We start from the raw sequence: 24,201 nt of genomic DNA, 5'->3' as shown, positions 1-24,201 counted from the left end.
TTTAAAAGAAACTGCAGTATTTTAAGCCAAAAGAACTGTTGTGTTTGATAGAACAATATGTCTATATCCTGCCATAGTAGATTCATGGCGCACTAAGCCCCCGAACTATTTTTAATTAGTCCGTTTTACCCTGAAAACCCCCGTTTACAGACGTCGCGCAACCGTTCTTGTTTCAACCCAGCCATAAAAAGAAGGTAAGTAATTATATTTATCATTCAAAATGTCTGTCATTTTTAGCTTAGAATCATTAATTGATGTCTAATATTTAGAAGAAAAAAAAAAAACACTTGAAAAAAATTATTCACTCACATATTTTAAATTTTTAAACAAATATTGTCACAATGAAAAATTTGGCGTCTGTAAAAAAGTCACGGAGATCTACCTCATAACTATCGCTTAGTTGTATTTTTTTGTTACTGTCGCATTTTCCCCGATATGTTAGATGATAAATAATCGATCCAAACAAGAAAAATTAAAAAAATAACATTAAAAAGGGCAAATTTATGAAAAAGAACATCTCGAGCACTCCTTGATGTCTGTGATTTCTGCATCGCGACCCTTGTTATATCACCATGCTTCACCCATAAAATCCCCACAAAATCCGGCTGTGGCCATTCACAGCTGTGTCTTGAAACTCGTTGACACATGCTACATGGAGTTTTTGGTTCGAAACAAGGTAAGTACGCGATAATATCTTGTTAAAATCATGGCGTCTTTAATTCTGCTCCCGCGTGCTCCCGCCTCCAGTTAGGGTTTTGCTGTTTAATTTTTTTTTTTTAAATGCCCTCCTGTTCAAAAAATTTCTTCCCCCAGAAAATTGAGATTTTGAGCTTTCCAATGATGTATCACACATGCATAGAGGACAATTTTGAAATTTGGCCAAATTGGGTGTCTCAGAGCGGAACTTCAAGTCACCTGAGTGTTTTCCGCCATATACATATTCTTTCTTTAAACAGAAAAATGTGTTTTTTTTGTGTGTGTAGACATAACCACAACATATTAATTACATATACAAATAGAAAACTTTTCTAGAATGTTTAAGAAAGCCATGGGAAAGGTTTTACTTGTAAGATCATGTTCAACATAAAGACACTAAAATGACTTTGCTTTTGAACTGAAGAGGCAAGACCTCATCTTTGCCTGCGGGCACGTTGTGTTATTTCCATGAAGCCTCTTATATAACACATCGTACACTTCTACAGCAAGTGGATTGCATTATGGTGAACTGAGATGATGGTGTCCACCTGATGGTGGACATCACAGGTAATAAAAAACAAAAACAAAACACCTACACCTTTATCACACAGCTGGACTGAGTCTCACCATAAAAGGATATTACAGGTATTATGCTATGTTTTGTTAGATAGGTCGACCCTAAACTTGAGGCAACATACCGTCATTCCTATGTTATGCCATGCGTCAACAGCAGATCAAATGAAGCACTCCTTTCATGCACTTTATAGGGGGAGGTGGGAGGTGTCACCGGGCTGTACCCCAGCCTATCCAAAGCCCATCGATCTTTATTTGGAAGTTTAAGGGGCGGGCAAGCCATGAGCGCAGCTTTTTACTTCAGATAATGCGAGACCGAGGCACGGAGAGGACAGGTTTGGGGTGTAAGCATCGGTTGTTTTTGGGACTACTACAAGTCAGGTCAGCAAAGTTTTGCGTGCAGGATTTTTGACAAGAAGGCAACAATATGACCGCAACAGAGGAATAAACGACTTTTGTTGTTGTTGTTTCAAGGGGTATTTTTTTAAAATTTATTTATTCTTTGCTTTTTGATATTCTTGTTGCCAAGACATGCGACGGTGGATTTGTACACGTGTTGGATTATCATGACCGCGTCGTCGCATCACCACCGGGCTCTCTTTCAAATTGGGGATATTTAACACACACAAAAGGCATCTTTTTCCCATGCAGACTTGAATCATGCTTTACAAAATCCTCGCTTTAATTTTCTTACAAGGTACGTGTTTCACAACGTCTTTCATCAGCAAGCCTCTTTTGCCCCTAATAATATGTTTCCCTGTGCAATGCAAGGTGTGTTGAAGTGTGATGCATGGGTCCTATCCGAGGTCAGTCCCGGAGGTGTGTCGCGCCCCAGCATGGAGCTGAGCTCCGGCAGAGTCGCGTCTCTAAAGAAGTCTGACGCGACGGAATCAAAGTCCAGATCGAAGCGCTGCACCTGCTATTCCTACAAGGATAAAGAGTGCATATATTACTGCCATTTGGACATCATCTGGATCAATACTCCTGAGTAAGATATGTTTTGTTACAAATATCAACGTGCCCCCTCACTAATTCAAATGCAGTGCACACGTAACAACGCGTACTAACTATGTACTTACAGTAATTAAAATAGCAACATGGCAACATCACTGACAACAGTTTCGGTGTATGTAGTTAAAAGAAAAAAACAGCATTGACCTATTGAAACTGGTTATTGCCTTATATTGTACTGACATATTGGATGTTGGTATTTATGTGGCCAGAAGGGACTCGCTAGTTTTTTTTTTGTTTTTTTTTTGACAAGGGATAAATTAGCCAGGTTAAATCTTCTTAATATATATTTTTTTCTTGCTAGCTTTATATAGTTTTTAGCCACACGCTGGTGCTATTACTGTAAATAATCAGCCCCTTTTGTGTAAAAATAAAGACAAGAATAATGCATGGAACAAATGTTTATTCAACATTCAGTGTTGAAACATCCAAAGATATGGAACAGTTACATGGTTAACAACTAAAATACCATATATCCCTTTACATAGTAATGACCAATATGCATAAAAATGAAAAGGTTTTAACACAAGTTTTGTCTTGTTGTTAGAGTATTTTTCGGACTGTAATTCGAAGTTTTTTTCATAGTTTGGCTGGGGGTGCGACTTATGTGTGAAATTATTAACACATTGTTATATCATTTCACATGTTATTTTGGTGTTTTGGAGTGACACTGATGGTTTGGTAAAGTTGTTAGCATGTACTTTATGCTATACTATAGTTATCTGAATAACTCATAATCGTATGTTATGTTAACATACTGGCTACGCTCTCATTTCGTTGTTCATGCATCACGTAACATTATCATACTGTACACTTATTCAGCATGTTGTTCTCTATTGTATTTTTATTTTAGATTGCCTTTCAAGATGACATATCTGTTCTACGTGTTGACTTTTATCAAGCAAATTTCTCCCAAAAATGCAACTTATACTCCGGTGCGACTTATATTTGTTTTTTTTATCCTCTTTGTTGGGCATTTTATGGCTGGTGCAACTTATAGTCCGAAAAATACGGTATATTGTTTGGCTTAAAGACAATTTTAAGCTACATTTGGTTTTAATATTATGTCTATTTTTTTGGTGTGTGTGTGTGCGTGGTAAAAAAAAAAAAAATCAATTTTTACTTATCAGGAACAAGTATAAACCGCAGAACATTGCATAATTACAGTATAATAAGCACCAGTTGCCGCCCAATGACAGAGGCATTGAAACATTTACCATTGTTTCTCCATATCCGTCCTTCTTATCTTGAGTACAGAAAACTATGCCATGTTACCTGGAATCTTTTCTCTTTAATTAGTAGACAAATTTATTGGAAACTTTGCACACTTTGTGCGAATGGTTAGTTATGTGTTTTTCACATATTGTGACATCTTTGAGGTGAGGTTTGAGGTAATTTCCAGGAATTCTTAGTTCTTAAGTTACAGAGCAGTAAAACATATAACTTGAAGTAGTACTACACTGTGCGATTGGCTGGCAACCAAGTTCTCTGCCTCTTGCCCATGCAGGCCAGGATAGACTGCAGCACCACTGTGACTCTTGTGAGGATAAGGTGTGAGGGTAAGGGTTGACGGATGATGACTGAAGGAATAATGATAAAGGCTGTTGTGCAAGTTAGAAGATTGCTTTAGTAGCTTTTATTGCACCAAGTGTTGTGTGTTTGACTGCATTATTTCAGGAGTTTTAGAAGAATGCAGCACTGTAACATAAAGGAACTTATAGTGTGCTGCACACATACACACACACCTTCATACACACTTTTATATGGTGCATAAAGAGCTGTGAAGCCTGCAAGGCAAACCATTTCGTAAACCCCGCCACAATGCCTCAGGCCCGACAACAGGTCATTTTTCAAGTGATGGCAAGCCCAACACAAATACCTAAAGGTCATAGTTTGACATGAGAGACAGCAGCAATTATTTCAAATACTCAACTTCGTCTGAGTTTCTTTGTCCGACCCCCCCAAACTTTATTAGTGGCTTCTATTTTCTATAAGCAGGATGATCTCCATTTCCAGATTATTTAAAGAACATGTTCAGGTCCAACAATGTAATAATTACTTACCACAGAGGCTTGCTGGGTAACATGGGCGTCACCAGACATATTTCCCCGGGGCATGTGCCCCAGTATTGATCTACAGTGCCTAAGAGTAAATTTTGCCGGTTAAAAAAATAAATAAAACTTTTGAGTTTTAAGTCTACATAGCAAAATCTACAGTATGTAGTTTATAGTTTATATATAGTCATATTACTCTATTCACTCCATAAATACTATCTCCACATGGCTCATGAACATGGTAATTTATGCACATAACTTTGGCTGTGATAGGCATATGAGTTGACACTTCCGCTTAGCACCTATGGGACATATGCTACGTTCAAGAGTGTCGGGAGATGTGACTTCTGACATGTTGGAAAATCATTCTAATGTGGGATAAAAACATGATTGTTACAAAGAAGAGTGGGCAATTTTAATGCTCCAACAATACATTTCAAGTTGAGTGGCTGTTTGGCGCTCTTTATAGACACCATGTAATTATAATCATTTTTTCGATTACTCCAACAACATGTGAATTCAGCATCAATAATACACTGCGTGTGCCAATCATACAGGCTGCAGTCCAAATGACATCTTGCCACCTGCTTTACAGGTTAGAGCCAGATAAACTGCCCATCTTTGTTGTTCGTTTTTACCTCTGTGTTGATGTTTGTTTGGTGGCCTATTCCCATTAATTGTGAATTTAAATGGTTCAACGTTACTCTTTACGTATCAGGCAGTTAACTGCGATAAACTACTCTGGTCCCAAATTAAAGTAGCAGATTAGCTGCCGTCTTTTAGCTAACTGGCTATGAATACAATGACAATTAAATATGAATTGAGTGAGATGCTCTCGCTCAAGAGCTTTGTCTAAAATTGTGTTACTATGATATGTGATTCCTGAACTGTATCAATATTAATGCTATTCATTGTTTTTTTTTATACGAGCAAAACAAATAGAATCAATTGGTATGAATTAATTGCATAATATGCATTATTTTTGGGATATAACCTTTAACAATTTTGTATATGTGCTCATCATCATTTCCAGCTGTTTTACAAGCACTTAATTTGTTACTGCAGTCCCTTTAATCTGTAAGAAGATATGCAGTTTTTTTAATTTTTTTAAAATTTCTATTTGACTCAAACAGCATTGGTCTTGCAAATGGATATTAGAAAGTTATTTGCTCGCAGAATGGAAGAATGAGAGAGGTAAGCTAAGTAACCCATTTGGGCAACATTAAGCACTATTAGGTCACAACCTTCCAGTTGAGAAACAATCATTAATCGCATAACAGTTACAGTGATATATCCCTATTTGTGTCCAGACATAGTAGAGCAGCAGAGTGCAGGAAGAGGTGAAGGAGAGATGGAGGTTGATGACAAGAGGTGAATTACTTATCAACAAAGAACGCCCCAATTTTGATTTTGAATACTGATGGCTGAAAAAACAAACAAAAAAAAATGTTTCACATAAGCATGTACCGTACTGGCCCGAATATAAGATGGTGTTTTTTACATTGAAATAACACTTAAAAAGTGGGGGTCATCTTATATTCGCGGTCTAGACATTATACCCATTCACGATGCTAGATGGCGCCAGATATCATTGAAGCGATGTTCTGTCATGACTGATCTCAGGTACTCTCAAGTTTAACCAGTTTGCATTATTTTATTGCAATGTTTTTCCTTATTCAGATTCGTTTCAAGACTACAGTTACAGTTAGACTTCACTTTGAGGGTTAATGCAGTTATTGCAATTTTGTTGTTTTATCACATTAGATTGGTTTGTTTACATTTCAAAAACTAGAAGCCATTCATTTATGAATGTGATTGCACTTTAGTTTACATATTTAAATGTTCAGATATTAAGATTTGAATAAGGCAAAATAACATGCTTTTTCTCTTAAATATATTGTTATAATCATTTGTTTCAGATGTACTGTAATTATTTTCTGTATAAAAATCAATTTGGTGTTCAAAAAGTCTTTTTTCAAACTTGAGTCTGGAAAGGAGGGGGTCGTCTTATAATCAGGGCCGACTTATATTCGGGCCAATATGGTATTTTGGTTTAAATATACAGAGTTTAAAGCACAATTTTTGACTTTTTATGATAGATAAGTGCTAAAACAAAAACATTTGCTTGCTCGCCAGTGCCCCGCTGTGCCCCAGTATTGTATTAGGTCTAGTGACACTCCTGATGGATAACATCAAAACAGTGATTTAAAAACTGTAGTTTGTGCAGAAATAGAAAAGGGTTAATATGAGTATTTTCTCTATAAAATTGTTTCGGAACAAGGTAAAATATAAAAAATAAAATAGAACAACAGAATCTAAAACGCACAACAGCTTAAAACACCTTAATTCATCAAAACTCTTCTAAAATTCTTGATTCTTCACTATTTTGGCAAAGCTGTTCAAAACAGCTTGACAACAACAACAACAACAACAACAAAACTGAAACAAAAAACAAAACACGAACGCAATCGGAAAACTTACAAAGTAAAGCCACGTAAAGTTTTTTTACGTCTTGGTGATCAGTTTATGACACTCTGTTATTCACTTTGTGAAACTAAATAGTGGTTTAGTGACCAAGGCATAAAAATGAATAGGTTTTATTTTTAACATAATTCCTTACTATTCCCACAAGGCCCATATACAACTTTGTTTCTTTGAGAAGTGGATTTTACAGTAGACTGTTTTTATTTGGTTTGCTTCAGAACCGGTACCAAACTAATAACATGTTTCTGTAATCCTTGCCTATCTTGAATATTTTGTTGCTTTGTAGCCCTTAAAATTAAGAAATAATTTGATCTGGACCCATTTCTGATCGAATTGGGGACATCTCTACTTTCTACTAATTGAATTAGATAATATTGGGCATTTTATACTTCTGTTTTAATCTGCTAAAATGTCTGCTGTTGCCATCAATGACACCATCGAATGTTAGTTATTTCATTTAGCTTTTGCTGTCACGTCTTGCGACACCGCATATTATACTAAGGTTATAATATTTTTGCATTATTCCTTATAGATTAGTTTTATTTAGTTTTGAATTATTCCCTTCTAATTCAGTTAGTATTAACTAGTTTCTAATGTGAGCACAAAAAAAAAGATACTGAGTGTGAGCAGATTTGAGTAGACTCACTCAATGAAGCATTTAATTAAGAAGCATTTTTCTTCGTTATTCTTGTTTTAAAAAATCACATCATGAAGATGGCGTGGTGGGACCGTTTAAAAAACAACAACTTTTTTTTTCGGTATCGGCTTGGGACTCAATTATGTCAAAGCCTGAAATAGCAATTAATTTTCACATAAATTGCTTGGATTTTAACATTTCGGCCAGATACTGTATCTAAAAAACTATAGCCATTTGATACTTTTGACATCATTTTTCTTTTTTAGAGACCCACATTTAGTAAAGTCTTAACTGCTCTTATCCAGGAAGCTTTTTGCTTGTAGACCAGTGCAAAAGAACAATTTCTTTCGGTTTTTTTCTTCTGTCAGTGTTTTACTTAATGTCATTTTAGTGTACATGTGCTTTCAATGTTGTGGCTTTTTTCCTCCAGCCCATCATTCCTCTTCCTTTGAAGGGAATGAAAGGTAAGTCCTCCACCCCGCCAAAAATGTTCCATTTCACACTTCGAGAGCGCTCTCCATAGCAATCTGGCAGGCAGCTTGGCCTGTTTGTCCCCCATGTACTATGTCACGTTGTAACTTTCTTGGTCGGGCTGAACCTGGAATGAAATTTTGTTGCACTTATTGTAATAAATAATCCTGATCTGATCTGTTGTGGGGGGAAAAGAGCCTTTTCAATGAAGAGAGAGGAGGGGGAAAAGAACGGGATAGGAAGAGAGTGAGATAGAATATTGCCATTGAGTGTGCAAGGCTGGTAAACATGCGGGAGCGCTTAATACAAATTAACGTCTAAAAACGTTTTCCCCCTTGTCTGAACTTGCTACTCATTGATTTCATAAGGAAATTTGTGATTCATTCCATAGTTTGTATCTTTCAGCTCTTGTTCTCTTGATTTAACAAGCACTTTCTATTGGAAATGCTCAAGTTTAGCTTTTATCGGGCGGAGTCTAGTTGCCGCACGCTTTGCACCTAAACAATGTACGCCACCATCTCTTTGGGAATTCTTAGAGGTGTGAGAATGAAGTCTTTTACTTGGACTTTGGATTGGTCCGGTGTGCCATCATCTATTCTGGAAAAAAAGGTGTATCCTTGATGCTCCTTGCTTGAACGTCCGACATCGTTCCTTATAAAATTTTTGTCTTGCTTTTGGATGGCTTTTAATGCTTTTGTGATAGTGGTCGGTGCCTTTCTGAGTGCGGAACTCTCAGACTTGAGTTCCACTTCTTTCTGCTTGAAAATTACTTTTCTTTAACCACTTTATCCCTGCTTGCAGTATTTTTAAAGCAAGCAATATTTTTTAATCAATTTTGTCCAATACGGTTTTTGGATAGTTAGTGGACTCTCGTATCAGAAAATGAAAAATAGAATCGTTAAAGAAAAAATGGGATTGGATGTTGCTGATTGATGATGTCGTGCGAGTCTTGTGAGTGTCGCAAAATCCCACAGCATTACAGAATGCTCACTTCATTTTATGTATACGATATTCGATTGCAAAAATACCGATACTCAGCCCTACTGTCACCGCTGTGCCTCCCCCTCTCCTCACTATGGAGATTGTCTCTACACTGCTGGTCAAAAGTATTGGCACCCCTGCAATTCTGTTAGATAATGCTCAAGTTCTCCCAGAAAATGATTGCAATGACCCAAATGCTTTGGTAGGAATATCTTCATTATTTTGCTTGCAATGAAAAAACACAAACGGGAATAAGGAAAAAAAAAAAAAAAAATCATTTTACACCAAACTCCAAAAATGGGCCGGACACAAGTATTGGCACCCTCAGGCGAATACTTGGTAGCACAACCTTAGATGAAATAACTGCGAACAACCGCTTCCGGTATCCATCAGTGAATTTCTTACAATGCTCTGCTGGAATTTTAGACCATTCTTCTTTGGCCAACTGCTCCAGGTCTCTGAGATTTGAAGGGTGCCTTCTCCAAACTGCCATTTTCAGATCTCTCTACAGGTGTTCTATGGGATTCAGGTCTGGACTCATTGCTGGCCACTTTAGAAGTCTCCAGTGCTTTCTCTAAAACCATTTTCTAGTGCTTTTTGAAGTGTGTTTTGGGTTATTGTCCTGCTGGAAGATCCATGACCGCTGAGGGATACCCAGGTTTCTCACACTGGGCCCTACATTATGCTGCAAAATTGGTTGGTAGTCTTCAGGCTTCATAATGCCATGCACACGGTCAAGCAGTCCAGTGCCAGAGGCAGCAAAGCAAACTCAAAATATCAGGGAACCTCCGCCATGTTTGACTGTGGGGACCGTGTTTTCTTTTCTTTGAAGGCCTCGTTTTTTCCCTGTAAACTCTATGTTGATGCTTTTTTCCAAAAAGCTCTACTTTTGTCTCATCTGACCAGAGAACATTCTTCCAAAACGTTTTTGGCTTTCTCAGGTAAATTTTGGCAAACTCCAGCCTGGCCTTTTTCTGTCTCTGCGTCAAAAGTGGGGTCTTCCTGGGTATCTTACCATAGAGTCCCTTTTCATTCAGACACGGACGGAGAGCACGGGTTGAAACTGTTCTACCCTCGGACTTCAGGAGAGCTTGGACTTGTTTGGATGTTAGTTGAGGTTCTTTAATCACCAACCGCACAATCTTTTGTTGAAATCTCTCGTCAATTTTTCTTTTCCGTCCACATGTAGGGAGCACGGTAGACACAGCAACATTCAGGTCTTTGGAGATGGACTTGTAGCCTTGAGATTTCCCATGCTTCCTCACAATTTTGCTTCTCAAGTCCTCAGACAGTTCTTTGGTCTTCTTTATTTTCTCCATGCTCAATGTGGTACACACAAGGACACAGGACATAGGTTGAGTCACCTTTAATCCATTTTAATTGGCTGCAAGTGTGATTTAGTTATTGCCACCACCTGTTATGTGCCACAGGTAAGTAACAGGTGTTGTTAATTACACAAATTAGAGAAGTGTCACATGATTTTTCAAAGGGTGCCAATACTTTTGTCCGGCCCAGTTTCGGAGTTTTGTGTAAAATGATAATTTAATTCTTTTCCCATTCTCTTTTGTGTTTTTTTTCATTGCAAGCAAACTAAATGAAGATATTAATACCAAAGCATTTGTAATTGAAATCATTTTCTGGGAGAAATTGAGCATTATCTGACAGAATTGCAGGGGTGCCAATACTTTTGGCCAGCAGTATATATCCAAAGACCACACACATAGGCTGATGTTATTGACTAATCCGAGTAGATATTTGTGGACGTCGCCCTCTAGTAGTTGGGCGCCATAACTGGGGTGTTTGCACACCTATAGCAACCCAACATCAGATAATGTAAATAGTAACATGAAATGCGGGCACCACATCCCAGCAATGGTGGACGGAATATTTCCGGTTGTTTTGCTCAGATTAGTCTATATCACCTTTAGCGCTAGTTTACTGTCATGTGATTTATACACAGACAAAAAAGGAACTTGTGGTAATTCTGTTTATTTATTTCTTAATCCAGCTAAAAATAAAATAGAATAAAAAAAATCCAGTGTGTTGCACTCTTATAAATATGTTTTGAATGGTGACATTTGTTTGATTCATTTTTGTTCTTTTGCAGTACCACAAATAAGCAAAATATTGTTGTCACGGGGATTATTTGATTTAGCACTACTCTTGAAAGTAATGGAAGAAATATATTTATGTTCTTTCTTAGTTAAAAGAAAAAAACATGTAGTTGAGTTTTTAAAATGTGTTAATGTAGTAACGAAAAATTTATCCAGTATCGAGTATTTATTTCCAGTATTAAATTTAATATTGTGACAACAGTAATAGAAAAGTAGCTTATGTTGGCTGCTTTTTCTACTAGCCACAGCAAGCAATGGAAAAAAACAGCCTGTTGTTAACTGACCCAACACACCTTGGGTGAACATCCACTGAGGCATACCGTAATTTCCCGAATATAAGGCGCACCCGTGTATAATGTGCACCCCAAATTTACCTGTAAAATCTAGGGAAAATTATTGTACCCGTTTATAACGCGCAACCTAATTTTAGCACCAATAAATAGAAGAATACAAGAAAACAGAGCTCGTGTACAGATACAGAAATGCCATTTTACTGACTGGTGAAACACAGCACAAGCATAGCACATTGGTACTTCAAAACATTACCATAAACTGACAATATTTACAGTAATAATATGATTTGACAACTTCTCCAACTTACCAGAATCTGGGAGAAAAAAAACAGATGTGAGTTTTCTTTTAAAAGCTGCTGTATAACTTTCATCATGATGAATAAATGTTTCTTGCATGGATTGATACGGTAAAATGAAAGTGAGAACTTAAGTTGGAAATCCGTGAGAGCTCATCGCTGTCAACACGACAGTACCAATAGGAACTATTGTTATTTGGGTTTGAGTTTCCAGAAGGACAGATATAGTTGACGGACACAGGAAGTCTGTGTGCTTACGTTTGTCATGGTCCGAGTTGCGGAGCTGCAATAAACGTTAACTCAAATGAGTTCAAGAAACTAAATTCTGTGCCTTATGAAGAGTGAAAAAAGCAGAATTTAACACAGACGAAATCATTCGGCCGATTAGAGTGAAGTACTACCGAAACAAAATGGTGGCGTCACGTACCGTAAAGGTCGGCAACGGGTCGCCGCAAACGTTTCTTCAACACAACGTGGCCGTGTCAATAAAAAAAAAAATCAGTTTATATATGTGTATATATATATATATATATATATATATATATATATATATATATATATATATATATATATATATATATATATATATATATATATATATATATATATATACCGTAAATTCCGGATTACAAGCCGCTACTTTTTTCTCTCATTTTGAATCCTGCGGCGTATGCAATGATGCGGCCAATTTATCAATTTTTCTAATGACCGCCAGGAGCGCTCGAGCATAAAATGCAAGCATAAGACACGTGGAATATGTGTGTCGAGGAAGACGCTAGTTGGCACTTTTACCCGTATTTTAACTTTGTGCTTTGTGCACGAATAAAAGTAGCACACCCTCATCTTTGTGCATTAATAGAATTAGCATAGCCTGGTACTCCAGACTCACCGCTGTTCCAGCTATTGAGTCTGGCCACCATTAAGCGGATAAAATTTTCAGGGCGGAGCAAGCCACAGCAAACAGACAGCGGAGTGGACCAATCAGTGACGGGCGGGACGAGGTACTTGCATGCGGAAGTAAACATACGAGGAGAGCGGAGTTTATTCAACATGGCTAGCGTGAGACAGACTGTTGTCACTGACTTGTGTCGATGTGTTTTTGGTAATTTAAAACTGATTTTACCGTGGATTGGAACATATTTTCGGCTCTCCTGTTCACCATCTGTGTTGTGGAGACGACTTCCGACGCGGAAGAGTGACACCGCTCGTTAAGCGCACGTCACGCAAATAAACGAATCTGATTTATCGATTGATTTTGTACTTGTTCGAGAGGGCGTTAATGGGCTGGGTCTCAGACTATTCTCTCAGTGTTTGAAAAACACACGGAGAACAGTCTGGCCGTGCCAGGCAAGAATTAGCATACCCGCATCATGCTAGAAGAAATGGATATGACGTGCCGAGTTGAATTGAAGGCTTGGATGGCCAGCGGCGTCAGATTGTTTACAAAAGTGGTCGTATGCGAAGAGCAACTTTTGCAAAAGTCTGACAGCATGGAGCAGCGTGAAAAAAAATCCACCATCACCAACGGGTTTCGAAAAGCCGGTCTGCTGCGTGAAGAGGACGACACGCTAAGGAGTGAGCTTGAGGAGTCAGCTAAGTGCCGTGTTGCTGGCGCTGTTTGGAAAGAAAAGTTAAGGTATTGTAACGATGACAAATAGTAACCCATTAAGTTAGGTTGCAATTCTTTATTTTGGAAACTCGTCGAACAACACACGACTGCTGCCTCTAGCAGCCGACGCACACACACAGACAAACCCGCAACAACAACGACAGCACGTCTCTTGCCCTTCCGCACCTCCCTTACCTGTAAGTCATGCGCTGTATCATAACCCGATTCGTTAAAATATGGTATTTAAACTTGGAAAACTGTGTATTTCTTTTTTTTTTTTTTTTTTTTTTTTTTTTTTTTTTTTTTTTTTTTTTTAAAACCTGTCCTGTTCAGCTGTTTGACACAGAGAATGGAAGTCTAAGTGCCCAGATTCTGAACAGTTTTAATGTTTCACATTGAGAGTCTGACATACTCCCATTGTGATCATTCAAAATACCTTTTTATTATGACAAAGCAGCGAACAGGAAGGGATTATGGGGGGACAGAAGAAAAGAAATACAAGAGAAGAAGGAAAAGAAACACATACACAAACAACAACTAGAAATACATTGAACATCTAAACTAGTTACTAATATGCTGGTGCTATCGTCAGCGAGATGTATTTCCGGTTTACACCATGTGGGGGCCTATTGGCCAGTGAAAGAGGAGAATGGGGGTGGGGGTGTCTATAAGCCTATAAGCTAAGTGATTGAAAGGGGTAGAGTGTACACAAATCAGTTCTGTGATCTAGAACCCAGTAATCGTGTGAATCTCTTATGAGTAAGCCCGTTGGCGACCAACCCTACGCCGCCGCATCGCCAATCCCGGCACCGGGACCCCCGACCCGAGAATGCCCTACCACATCCAGCAGCACGCAGGCCCCACCGGGCGCGCGACAGCCACGCAGACGGGCGGAGAAGCCGCGCGGGCGCCAACCCAGGGCCACAGCCCCCACCCAGCCAGCCCGGGGAGGGAGGGAGGGCGGGCGCGGGGGCGGGGGGCCATGCGCAGCCCATCCCTCCTCCCGCAGCCCAGCAAAGGAGCCATCGTCCCCCCCCCGGGACCCAGGGTGGTCCCCCGGGCCACCCGCGCACCCATCAACCGGCCTTCAGGGATGGCAGGAGGGGACGCATCACCAACCCCACGCCTACACCCACCCCCGCCCGCCCACCCGGGCCACGAGCCACAGCCCCCCAACCGGCACGGCACGCCACGGGACCCCCAGCGGCCCACCAAGCCCCAGGCAAGGCAGGGTCCCCCGCCGGTGCAGGCAACACCCCGCTGATACACCGGCGCCCAGTCAGCGACCCGCGACGGAGCGCAGGGCGGATGCCCAGCCAGAGAAGAGAGGGGAAGGCGGAGGCAGGAGAACGCCCAGGAACTGCCACAGGGCGATGCAAGATCGGAGACCCGACCCCCCAACCTACTCCCGCGGCCGGCAGCCGAGGCAGAGGGGAGGCCACACCCCAGGAGCCACGCCATATAAAAAAGTGTGGGACCCACCTACCACCCTATTACTGTGGCTGCCAGGTTCCCGACTGGCAGCCATCACCCAGCACCGTGATGGGGGTGTGAGGGGAGGGTAGTGCAATGTATGCATTAAAATAGGAGAGCTTGGCTTGGGGCAGTGGGACCGCAGCATGGAGCTTCTGCCCAGCCGCCCGTCCCACCGCCCTTTGCAAGAGCCCTCCTGTGGAGTATGATGTGTGGTGCATTTAAAAAAGGTGCAGAGATGGCGGGGCCTGTGGTGAGGAGGCAGCTGTGAGGTGCCCCCACCCCCAACAGGTCCCAACCATCCCACAACCTTGGTGTGTGGTGCATTAAAAACAGGGGGGAGCCGGGCCGGGACTGTAAAGCCCCGTCCCAACTCTCCCCGGAGAAATGTATGAGCATGTGAGTGCCAAGGTGAAAAATATTTACAGTGCCGAAGTGAGAAGTGCGTGAGTTAAGAGGCAGGCTCCCGCGGGCGTGGCCCCGTCCACCAGAACCACCGGCCGCAGGGCAGAAGAGGCGTCAGGGCCCCGATCAATCTCCGCCCCAGACCACCCACGGCGCCTCCGCGACCGCTCCCCCCCCACCCACCCACCGAGCACCCACCCCGCACTCCGAGCAGGCGCCACACCAAGCGCCGGCGACCAGGGGACGTCCACCCCACCGGCAAGGGACAGCAAGCCTCACCCAAGGCCCCGCGGGCCCCAAGAGGCCCCGCCAACGACCCCGCCGGCCGGGGGGCAGCAGCGGCCGCCGCGGCCCAGGGAGGCGGACAGGGCCGGAAGCGCGCCCCCCACAACCCACCCCCGGGCCAGGAGGGGCGCGCGGCATGACACCAGAGGGCACCTCCCCGGCACCCGGTACAGGGAGACGCGGCTCCGGCCGGGCGGACCTGGGAGGGAACCATGGCTGCCGCATGCACCCGCGCGGCCCCCCCACCCGCCCACGACACCAGCGCGCGCCCGACGGGACCCCCGCACAGCCAGACGCAACCAGACAAGCCCCGGCCGAAAATCCCGGGGGCCAAGACCGGCGACGGGACGGCCCAGGGCAGACGCCAACAAACTCCACCTGTAAAGCTGACAGAAGAAGAGGTTTATCAAACACCATTATATGTATGCCAAGGACCGGTGAAGTGTATTATTTACGCATAGTTCCTTAATTGTTCCAAGTCTGATAATATATAGGGTGTTCCAAAAAAAAGTTGCATATGTTCCCCAGCAGCTGGAAACCAAATTGTCTATGAGTATCCTTGTAAAATAAGCCCATTGACCGACTAAACTGTGAAGGAAGAAAGTGTATTTATTACATGCTGTTGGGAGTGTACAAAACAGTTTGGATTTAAACATGTCCTGTTTCCAGCTGCAGAAGGATGCATACAACTTCCCTGGACACCCCGCATACATCAATTTATGTGTACATTTTCATTATTTTTGTGGCATTCCTTCGCAGGTGAGAGAGAATCCTTATTCTATGTTCATCATTCTTGCGACCGTTTCCCACTGTTGTTCGTATTTGTCCATTTTATTTGTCTGTTTGGCAGATATTTTCTCTAATGTTATATATTCAATGATTAGATTTAGCCATTGGTTAATGCTAATGTTTTGTTTGTTTTTCCAATTCAACAATATTGTTTTTTTGGCTATCGTTAGACTTGCTAGTAGTGGACGGGTTTGATGGATAGAGATATTCACTGTATTCAGATCGCCAAGCAGACAAAGAGTTGGAGACAATGGAATCCTGCAGTTCAATAGGAAAGAGAGTTTCTTCGTTACCTGTGCCCAGAAATCTTGTATTGGTTTACATTGCCAAAGAGCATGAAAGTATGTATCTGAAGTATCTTCGTTGCAGTTTGTACATTTATCGGATTGGGAGAACCCCATTTTGTGCATTTTAGATTGAGTAATATGCCATCTGTGCAGTATTTTGAACTGTATAAGCTGAAGGTTCTTATTCTTTGTCATTATAAATGTATTTTTACAGATGTTGGACCAATAGTTATTATCTAATGTTACCGAAAGTTCGTTATTCCATTTTTCGATTGGTAGGCAAGTAGAGTTGTTACATAAGAGGGCTTTATATACTTTTGAAAGTATTTTTTTTTGTTGAGGATGTATATTTATTATTTTATTTACGAAAGGTGGTGGGTCTAACGTACCCGTTAGTGATGGAAATTTGCTTCTGATGGCTGCCCTGATTTTATTGTATTGCAGGAAATTGACCCCTTTGATCTGGAAATCTTGCATTATTTTTTCATATGACATGAATGTATTATCTTTAAACAAATGCTGTAACTGGTTTATTCCCGTATCATCCCATGCGCTGAAATAAATAGGAATTTTATTAACTCCAAAGTCTGGGTTGTGCCAGATTGGTGAGAATTTACACGGGGCTTGTTGTGATTGCGTAATTTCCATACCTCTCCACCAGGCTTTCAAGGTACATGCTATCATTGGGTTTTTGAAGCAGCTATGGTGCTTAATACTAGAGCTAATAAAGGGGAGGTTTGCCAATTGTATTTGGTTGCAGTCTGTTTGCTCTAATTCTAGCCATGACTGTTGTTCAGTGTTAAGATATAACCACCTAATAAGATATTGTATTTGATTTGCTATATAATAGTGTTGGAAATTAGGGGCCTCTAGACCCCCCTCTGGTTTATTTCTTTGCAATTTGGCAAGGCTAATTCTGTTTTTCTTGTTTTTAAAGTAGAATTTTGTGACGGCTGAGTCTAGGTCTTGAAACAATTTTTGAGTGGGTTTAAAGGGGATCATTGAGAACAAATAGTTTATTTGTGGTAATACTTTCATTTTGACTGTTGCTATCCGGCCCAAAAGTGAGATGGGTAGATTATTCCAGTGTGTCAAATCTTCACATATTTTTGCTAAGAGAGGTGTATGGTTTAGTTTAGTTAATTCTGTAAGTTTTGGTGAAATGTTGATTCCAAGATACTTTATATTCCCTATTGGAATATTGTGATTTTGATTTGCAGGATTCCATGAGTTTGTTGATAAGGGCATTATAATTGATTTCGACCAATTTATAGCATAATCTGATATTTGTGAAAATGTCTTTATTAGTTCAAAAGTCTCATGTAGGGAGGATTCTGGTTTTTCTAGATATAATAGTATATCGTCTGCGTATAAGTTAATTTTGTGTTCTGATGTGCGCGAGCAAATCCCTTTGATATTAGCGTTTTGTCTTATTGCAATTGCTAATGGTTCAATAAATAGAGCGAATAATAGGGGTGAGAGTGGACAGCCTTGTCGAGTTCCCCTTTGAAGACAGAAACTTTGTGAAATGACCCCGTTTGTGTTTACAGTGGCTTTTGGGGCGTTGTAGAATATTTTTATCCAGCGGATAAATGGCTCACCGAAGCCAAATTTTTCCAAAACTTTGAAGAGAAAAATCCAGTTGACTTTGTCAAATGCTTTTTCTGCGTCCAAAGAGAGGATAATTGCTTTCTGTTTATAATTCTGTGCAATATTAATAAGATTTAACAAGCGTCTTATATTGTTTGTAGAGTTACGTCCTTTAATAAAGCCGGTCTGGTCTTTATGAATTATAGTGGGAAGAGTTTGTTCTAATCTAGTAGCTAAAGCCTTTGCAATAATTTTAATATCTGTATTCATTATGGATATTGGTCTATAGTTTGCTGGTTGGGTTAGGTCTTTCCCTTCTTTTGGCAGTAGTTTGATTACTGCAGTGTTCATAAAACTGTGTATTTCTTTATAAATATTTCAGTTTAATATGTGGGCACACGCGGCTTATAGGCAGGAGAGGCTTATGTATGTACAAAATGCTTTTTCCTTTAAAAATGTACTGGGTGAGGCTTGTAATCCGGGGCGCTCAATGGTCCGGAAATTACGGTATATATGTATAAAAAATATATATATATATTTCTGTCTCCATCCATGTACCCGTTTACAATGCACACCATGATTTTACAAGTTGATTTTAGGGAAAAAAGTGCGCGTTATATTCGGGAAATAATGGTAATTGAGTGAATTCACACCTTAAAATACTTGAACTGAAGAAACCTGTTGGATTAAAGTTGTAACGTCTTCATTATTCAAAAAACTCCAGGAACCTTGATTCAACAAACCTTTGTGGATGACAGGAAGATTCGCATATTGATTGGCAAATTTAAAAAAAAAAAAAAAAAAGGAAAAGTGAATGAACACCTTTTGTACTTGTGTTTCTAAGATACAGAATGCTTTGTTGCTTCAGTGAAATGTTTTGTGTTTAAAAACATGATTTGCAAATCCTTGTATTCTATTTTGATATGTATATATATATATATATATATATATATATATATATATATATATATATATATATATATATATATATATATTTTTTTTTAATATATTTTTTTTTCTATTTTTGTATGCAATGTTTAATAAAATGTCCCAAATTCACTGGAATTGGCTTTGTACAAGATTACCTAAGGAGAACCCTCAGTGGAGTCCTCTCATGTGGTGGAAAGAAAGTGATCTGCATAAAAACATGAACAATTAGTAGCAAAAACAGTTAAAGATGCTGAATGGTACAGTCCCACCATCTGACAAATTTAAATGAGAGGAAACAAATTCTTCCATCCAATTTTAATCAAAATATTCAATAGGCTTTGCTCATGGGCCAGACGTCCTGAACTTTCATGGGAGTGTTGTTTTTGTCCGTGTGAGACTGCAAATATCTAACAGTGGTGAAAACAATATGTCTCGCCCTCACACTTGGCGGGGGTAATACATATTTCCTGGCTCCTGGTAGACTAGAAAGCATGACCGCTGCCTGAGGAAGCCAAATGCTTCTCACAGTACTGGATTGAAACAATGAAAAAAAGGAGTATGCTCCAGGTTAAATTGGATGTCCCATTCGCATATTTTTGGACTCAATTCTGAGTCCGATTCTGATTTTGAGAATCTGCCGATAGTTTATTTTATTTTTTTAATTTTAACAAAGGTTCCAAACATTTTAAAGTACTTACTGTAGACTATAAAACACATATATTTTTGTTTCTTTTGGCAATACCATAATCCAATCCTTTTCACGATTTTTCGATTGCGATCCTCTGAAAAAGGGCCCAATCATTCCAATTTTCGATCACATGATCGGATTGTGGACATACCTATTTTTGAATGATTTCTTTCTAAATACATGAAATACTTTTTAACATATTTGCTGAGAACATGCACAGGCTGAGTACTGAATGTTATGGCAAAAAAAAAAACATTTTTTCTTTGTCAGAGCTACCAGGATTTGTGGGGCATGCCTAAAAAAGGGGTGGGGTGCCGTCCTTGCTTTCTGGCCCGCTACTACCACTATATACGAACTCGGCCCGCTGTCAGCCCACCTGGCACAAGTGCAGCTTCTTAAATTACTTCCCCATCAAGCTGTGCCGCCAAATTGCAACCCTCCGATATCTACAGTACTATAAGTACATCATCTCTCGGATGTCTATGTGGTTCATATTATTTGGGCTTTGTCTAGGTTGGCCAAACGGCCTGCCACTAGCAACGATGAAGCATGGCTGGCAGGCAGCGGTGTCTCGTGGAGCAGCGGCAGACATTGGATGCATTGTGGTCACCTTAAGTTTTGAAAGGGTCCGCAGAATTTCTAGTATGACTTCTCAGAGCAGTAGTGGAAAAATTACCTCTGCCACCAAAATACATACTCCATCGGGCTCATATGTTTTTTTTTTCTTTTATGGTGTCTGTGTAATAATGCACTGCGTGACAAGCACCGCAGGGTCCTGGCGGCCCAGAGGTCCTTTCTTCAGCCTCACTGGCTTGGTAGTTGAGTTCTGTAGACATGAGAAACATCTAAACTAAGTATCATCCATTTGAAACAAGCTAGGGTAACAAGTAGGCATATGGCAGTTGAACAGGGAATGGTTTGAGCAGTCAGTAGAAGTGCTTACAGCATCTGAGACCTGATGGCATAGCCCCCCCCCCCCCCCCCCCCCATTTTGAAGCCTTATTAAATATAAGTAGCATTTTTTTTTTTAAATTATGCAAATTATGCTTTTTTTCTTTGGCAGAATCAAGTAATTTAATAATGTTGTGGTCCAACTCCTGTTAACTCATCAATGGTAATGTGCAGGTCCACCAGTGTCATTTGATGGGCTTACTCAGTCTTCTCGTCAGTGGTAGATGTTGTTGGAAGTCGTGCGTCTTCTGCATGTCTCACGCTGGTGTGGCTACTTTACATATGCAGTTCTTTTTGGTAGTGCACTGTTTCCATATTGTGCCAAAAGCCTAATGTAAACATCAGCCTATGATGCACCTTCGACAGACCAAAAAAATCTAATCCTGTTGCATTGCTCTTCACTGGTGCATTGTGCTAGTGGTGGCTATGGTTAGTAAGGCAATCACAGATGACAGATCAAAAGTTTACTTTAACAAAATTAATCATATTAAAGGGAAATATGTGATTTTCCTTTCATGCTGACAACAAATCTTTAAAAAGTTGGGAAAGGAAGCAATAAGAGGTTGGAGAAGTTGATTGCAGATATAATGAACAGCTGTAAGACCGATTACCATTAATTAGGTGCATTGGCAACATGACTGAGTATAAAAACAGCTCATCTGCCAACAATGTGCTGCTGTCCCTGTGACCCTCAAAAAGGAATAAGTGGCACCACAGTACTTTTAGGCAAGATGTTATGCTGCATTCACATTTTTTTCTCGTCACACGATGGGTTGCCATACACAAGGCGAAAAGCGGCCTTGTGACACCTGTTAGGCGTCACGTGATGTCGCCAGTTTGACCAAATAGGCCGCGCCCCGCGATGTTGCGCGATGAATTTTTGTGCCGGGAAGATGACGTAATTACAGCGTTACGAGGCTTCAAAGATGATATGCGTAAACATGTTGCATCCGACACATTTGAAGTTAAAGGGTTAATAAAGCCAAGTATTTTCCTACTACTTTATTCTTCTTTAAAAATAATTTGGTGGGGCAGTGACATGTTTAAAACTTATCTTAAGTGCTTAAAAACCACTTATTTAAAAAAAAAAAAAAAAATTATATATATATATATACTTCATTGCATTTAATTCTATTCACAATTTGTGTAGTGTCTCAATGTTTTTGGAATGCTTCTTTGGTTTGCATTTATTTAGATTTGTGAATCGACTTTTGCATGTTTTTGGAATGTGGGGCTAACCGTAGCTTCCGGAAATTTAAATCAAAACCATTAGAACTACGAGGCAGTTCCTGTGCATTATTGCACTCATATAACATTTGATTTTCCTGTAATTTTACATTATGACTGTTTAGAAATCGGGCATACAGTATCTTTATTTGGTGGGCTTTTTTCATATTACAAGGTAAAATGTTGATCCTAACTGCATCAGTGTATCAATATGTGCATGCCATTTGCTTCATTAAAGCTTTAAGGTGTTCTGGTTTTGGCCTTCTTTCCCACATTATTTAACATTGTACAGTGACTCACACTGTGGACTTGCACAATTAATTGTACTGTAAGTATAACAATCCCAGCTAGCTTGCACGTACAATACAGTGTGCAGGGCCAACAAGGCAAAATTTTCTAATTGTACCCATTGAGTCACACAAATAATGCATACTCACTCTTCCTACACTTCACCACGAAACCACAAGGTCCCTACGTGACTTAAATAAATAGCCCGGAAAAAGACAGTAATTCTGCAATCATCAAAAATACCTGCCTGCATAATATGACTTCTACTTAAAGCAGAGAATTACTTGGCACTGAGCAGAAACATTTAACACAAACCGATCTGTAGCAATATTATCTGTTGCATTCAGTATCACTGTAAATTGCATCTTCTTTATTTCCAATCATAACATTTTCCATGGAGATATAGCTTTTTACGAATTTGACAGCAAAGAGAAATTCAGGACCGAGTGGAATTTGTGCTTAATTGCTTGGCTGTATTAAGTTTCAGCTTGACCCTTTCAGTCATGTTCACCTTGCCTGGTACACCAGACTCACCGCTGTTCCAGCTATTGAGTCTGACAACCATTCAGCGGATACAATTTCCAGGGCAGAGCAAGCCATAGCAAACAGACAGCGTAGTGGACCAATCAGCGACGGGCAGACGTGACGTTAGTAAAACAGCAAGGGCAGGACGAGGGACTTGCGCGCGGAAGTAAACATACGAGGAGAGCGGAGTTTATTCAACATGGCTAGCGCGAGACGGACTGTTGTCAATGGTTCGTGTCGATGTGTTTTTGGTAATTTAAAACTGATTTTACCGTGGATTGGAACATATTCTCGCATCTCCTGTTCACCATCTGTGTTGTTGTGGAGACGACTTCCGACGTGCAAGAGTGACGTTGCTCGTTAAGAACACGTCACGCAAATAAACGAATCTGATTTGTCGATTGATTTTGTACCTGCTCGAGAGGCCGTTAATGGGATGGTTCCCAGACTTTTCTCTCAGTGTTTGAAAAATACAGGGAGAACAGTCTGGCCGTGCCAGGCAAATGTTCACCCATATTTTGCTTTCCCGAGGCAAGTGTTGTAATATTGCAAACACATGTTCTTAAATAATTTTGAGGTACTGAATCAAAATCCTCTTTCTATATATCATTTTTTCCAAATCAAATGAACATTTTACTTATTTGGTGCAGTGCAAAATTATTGCATTGCCATATTTTCAGCAAAGTTGGTATGTAACTGGCACTTTAAAAATAGCCTAAAAGTATCAATATCTAGGAAAATGTTGTTTCATGTTTTAAAGAACTGCAGACACAGGAGACCAACAAAATACTTGTTTTACTGTACTGCTTCCAAAGTGCTGCCAAAACTGTGACAAGCTAATGTCAAAACAATGTAAATGGTGATGCAGAGGACTTAAAAGTTAAACTAGTGTTGGGTGAAACTATATGAAGAATCTGTATAATGATATATACTGTATTTTTTGGACTATAAGTGGCAGTTTTTTTCATAGTTTGGCTGGGGGTGCGACATATACTCTGGAGCGACTTATATGTGAAATTATTAACATTATGATATCCTTTCACATGTTATTTTGATGTTTTGGAGTGACACTGATGGTTTGGTAAACTTGTTAGCATGTTCTTTATTCTATAGTTATCTGAATAACTCATTTATAGACCCTACCCACCGACGTCACAAAATCACGTGATCGCTGTATTGTTCCTTGTCCGTCATTTTGTGTCTGTATTATCAATGGTCTCAATTGATCGAGCAATTTATAATGCATTTCATGGAAGACCCGGTGCTTTCGGATGCCGTAAACTCACTGGATGCGTTGCATAAAAGGCGTTATGTGGAAAAGCTTCAGTTTATCCATTCGCCAGATCCATATTTGATGCCTAAATCGATGTTTTTCGACCCGCTGTCTTCGCCGTATTTGCCTGACATCTGCTAGCAACCCTGATATTTACAACTATCTTGTCCACACAAAATCAGCCTATTCTCACGAAAGTTTGTAAAACTTTAAGAGCTTGGAGGCTTATAAATACTTCATTGCTGGTTGGGTGAAACGGGTCCTCGTCCAC

At 40.1% G+C, this 24,201-nt stretch overlaps 1 protein-coding gene across 1 annotated transcript in view; it reads left to right on the top strand.

Annotated features, from left to right (window-relative positions):
• The first annotated feature begins 1,584 nt into the window (after positions 1-1,584).
• Positions 1,585-24,201, top strand: part of edn3b (endothelin 3b) — a 35,817-nt gene continuing 13,200 nt past the window's right edge. Inside the window, exons 1-2 of the mRNA XM_057830737.1 lie at positions 1,585-1,966; positions 2,041-2,257. Of these exons, the coding sequence (XP_057686720.1) occupies positions 1,930-1,966; positions 2,041-2,257 (254 nt within the window). The 5' untranslated portion in view covers positions 1,585-1,929. The remainder of the gene's footprint in view (positions 1,967-2,040; positions 2,258-24,201) is intronic.

The sequence above is a fragment of the Corythoichthys intestinalis genome, chromosome 2 (genome assembly GCF_030265065.1).
Source record: "Corythoichthys intestinalis isolate RoL2023-P3 chromosome 2, ASM3026506v1, whole genome shotgun sequence".
NCBI lineage: Eukaryota > Metazoa > Chordata > Actinopteri > Syngnathiformes > Syngnathidae > Corythoichthys > Corythoichthys intestinalis.
The sequence above is the reverse complement of the archived record's forward strand: the minus strand, read 5'-3'. Positions and strand labels throughout refer to the sequence as shown.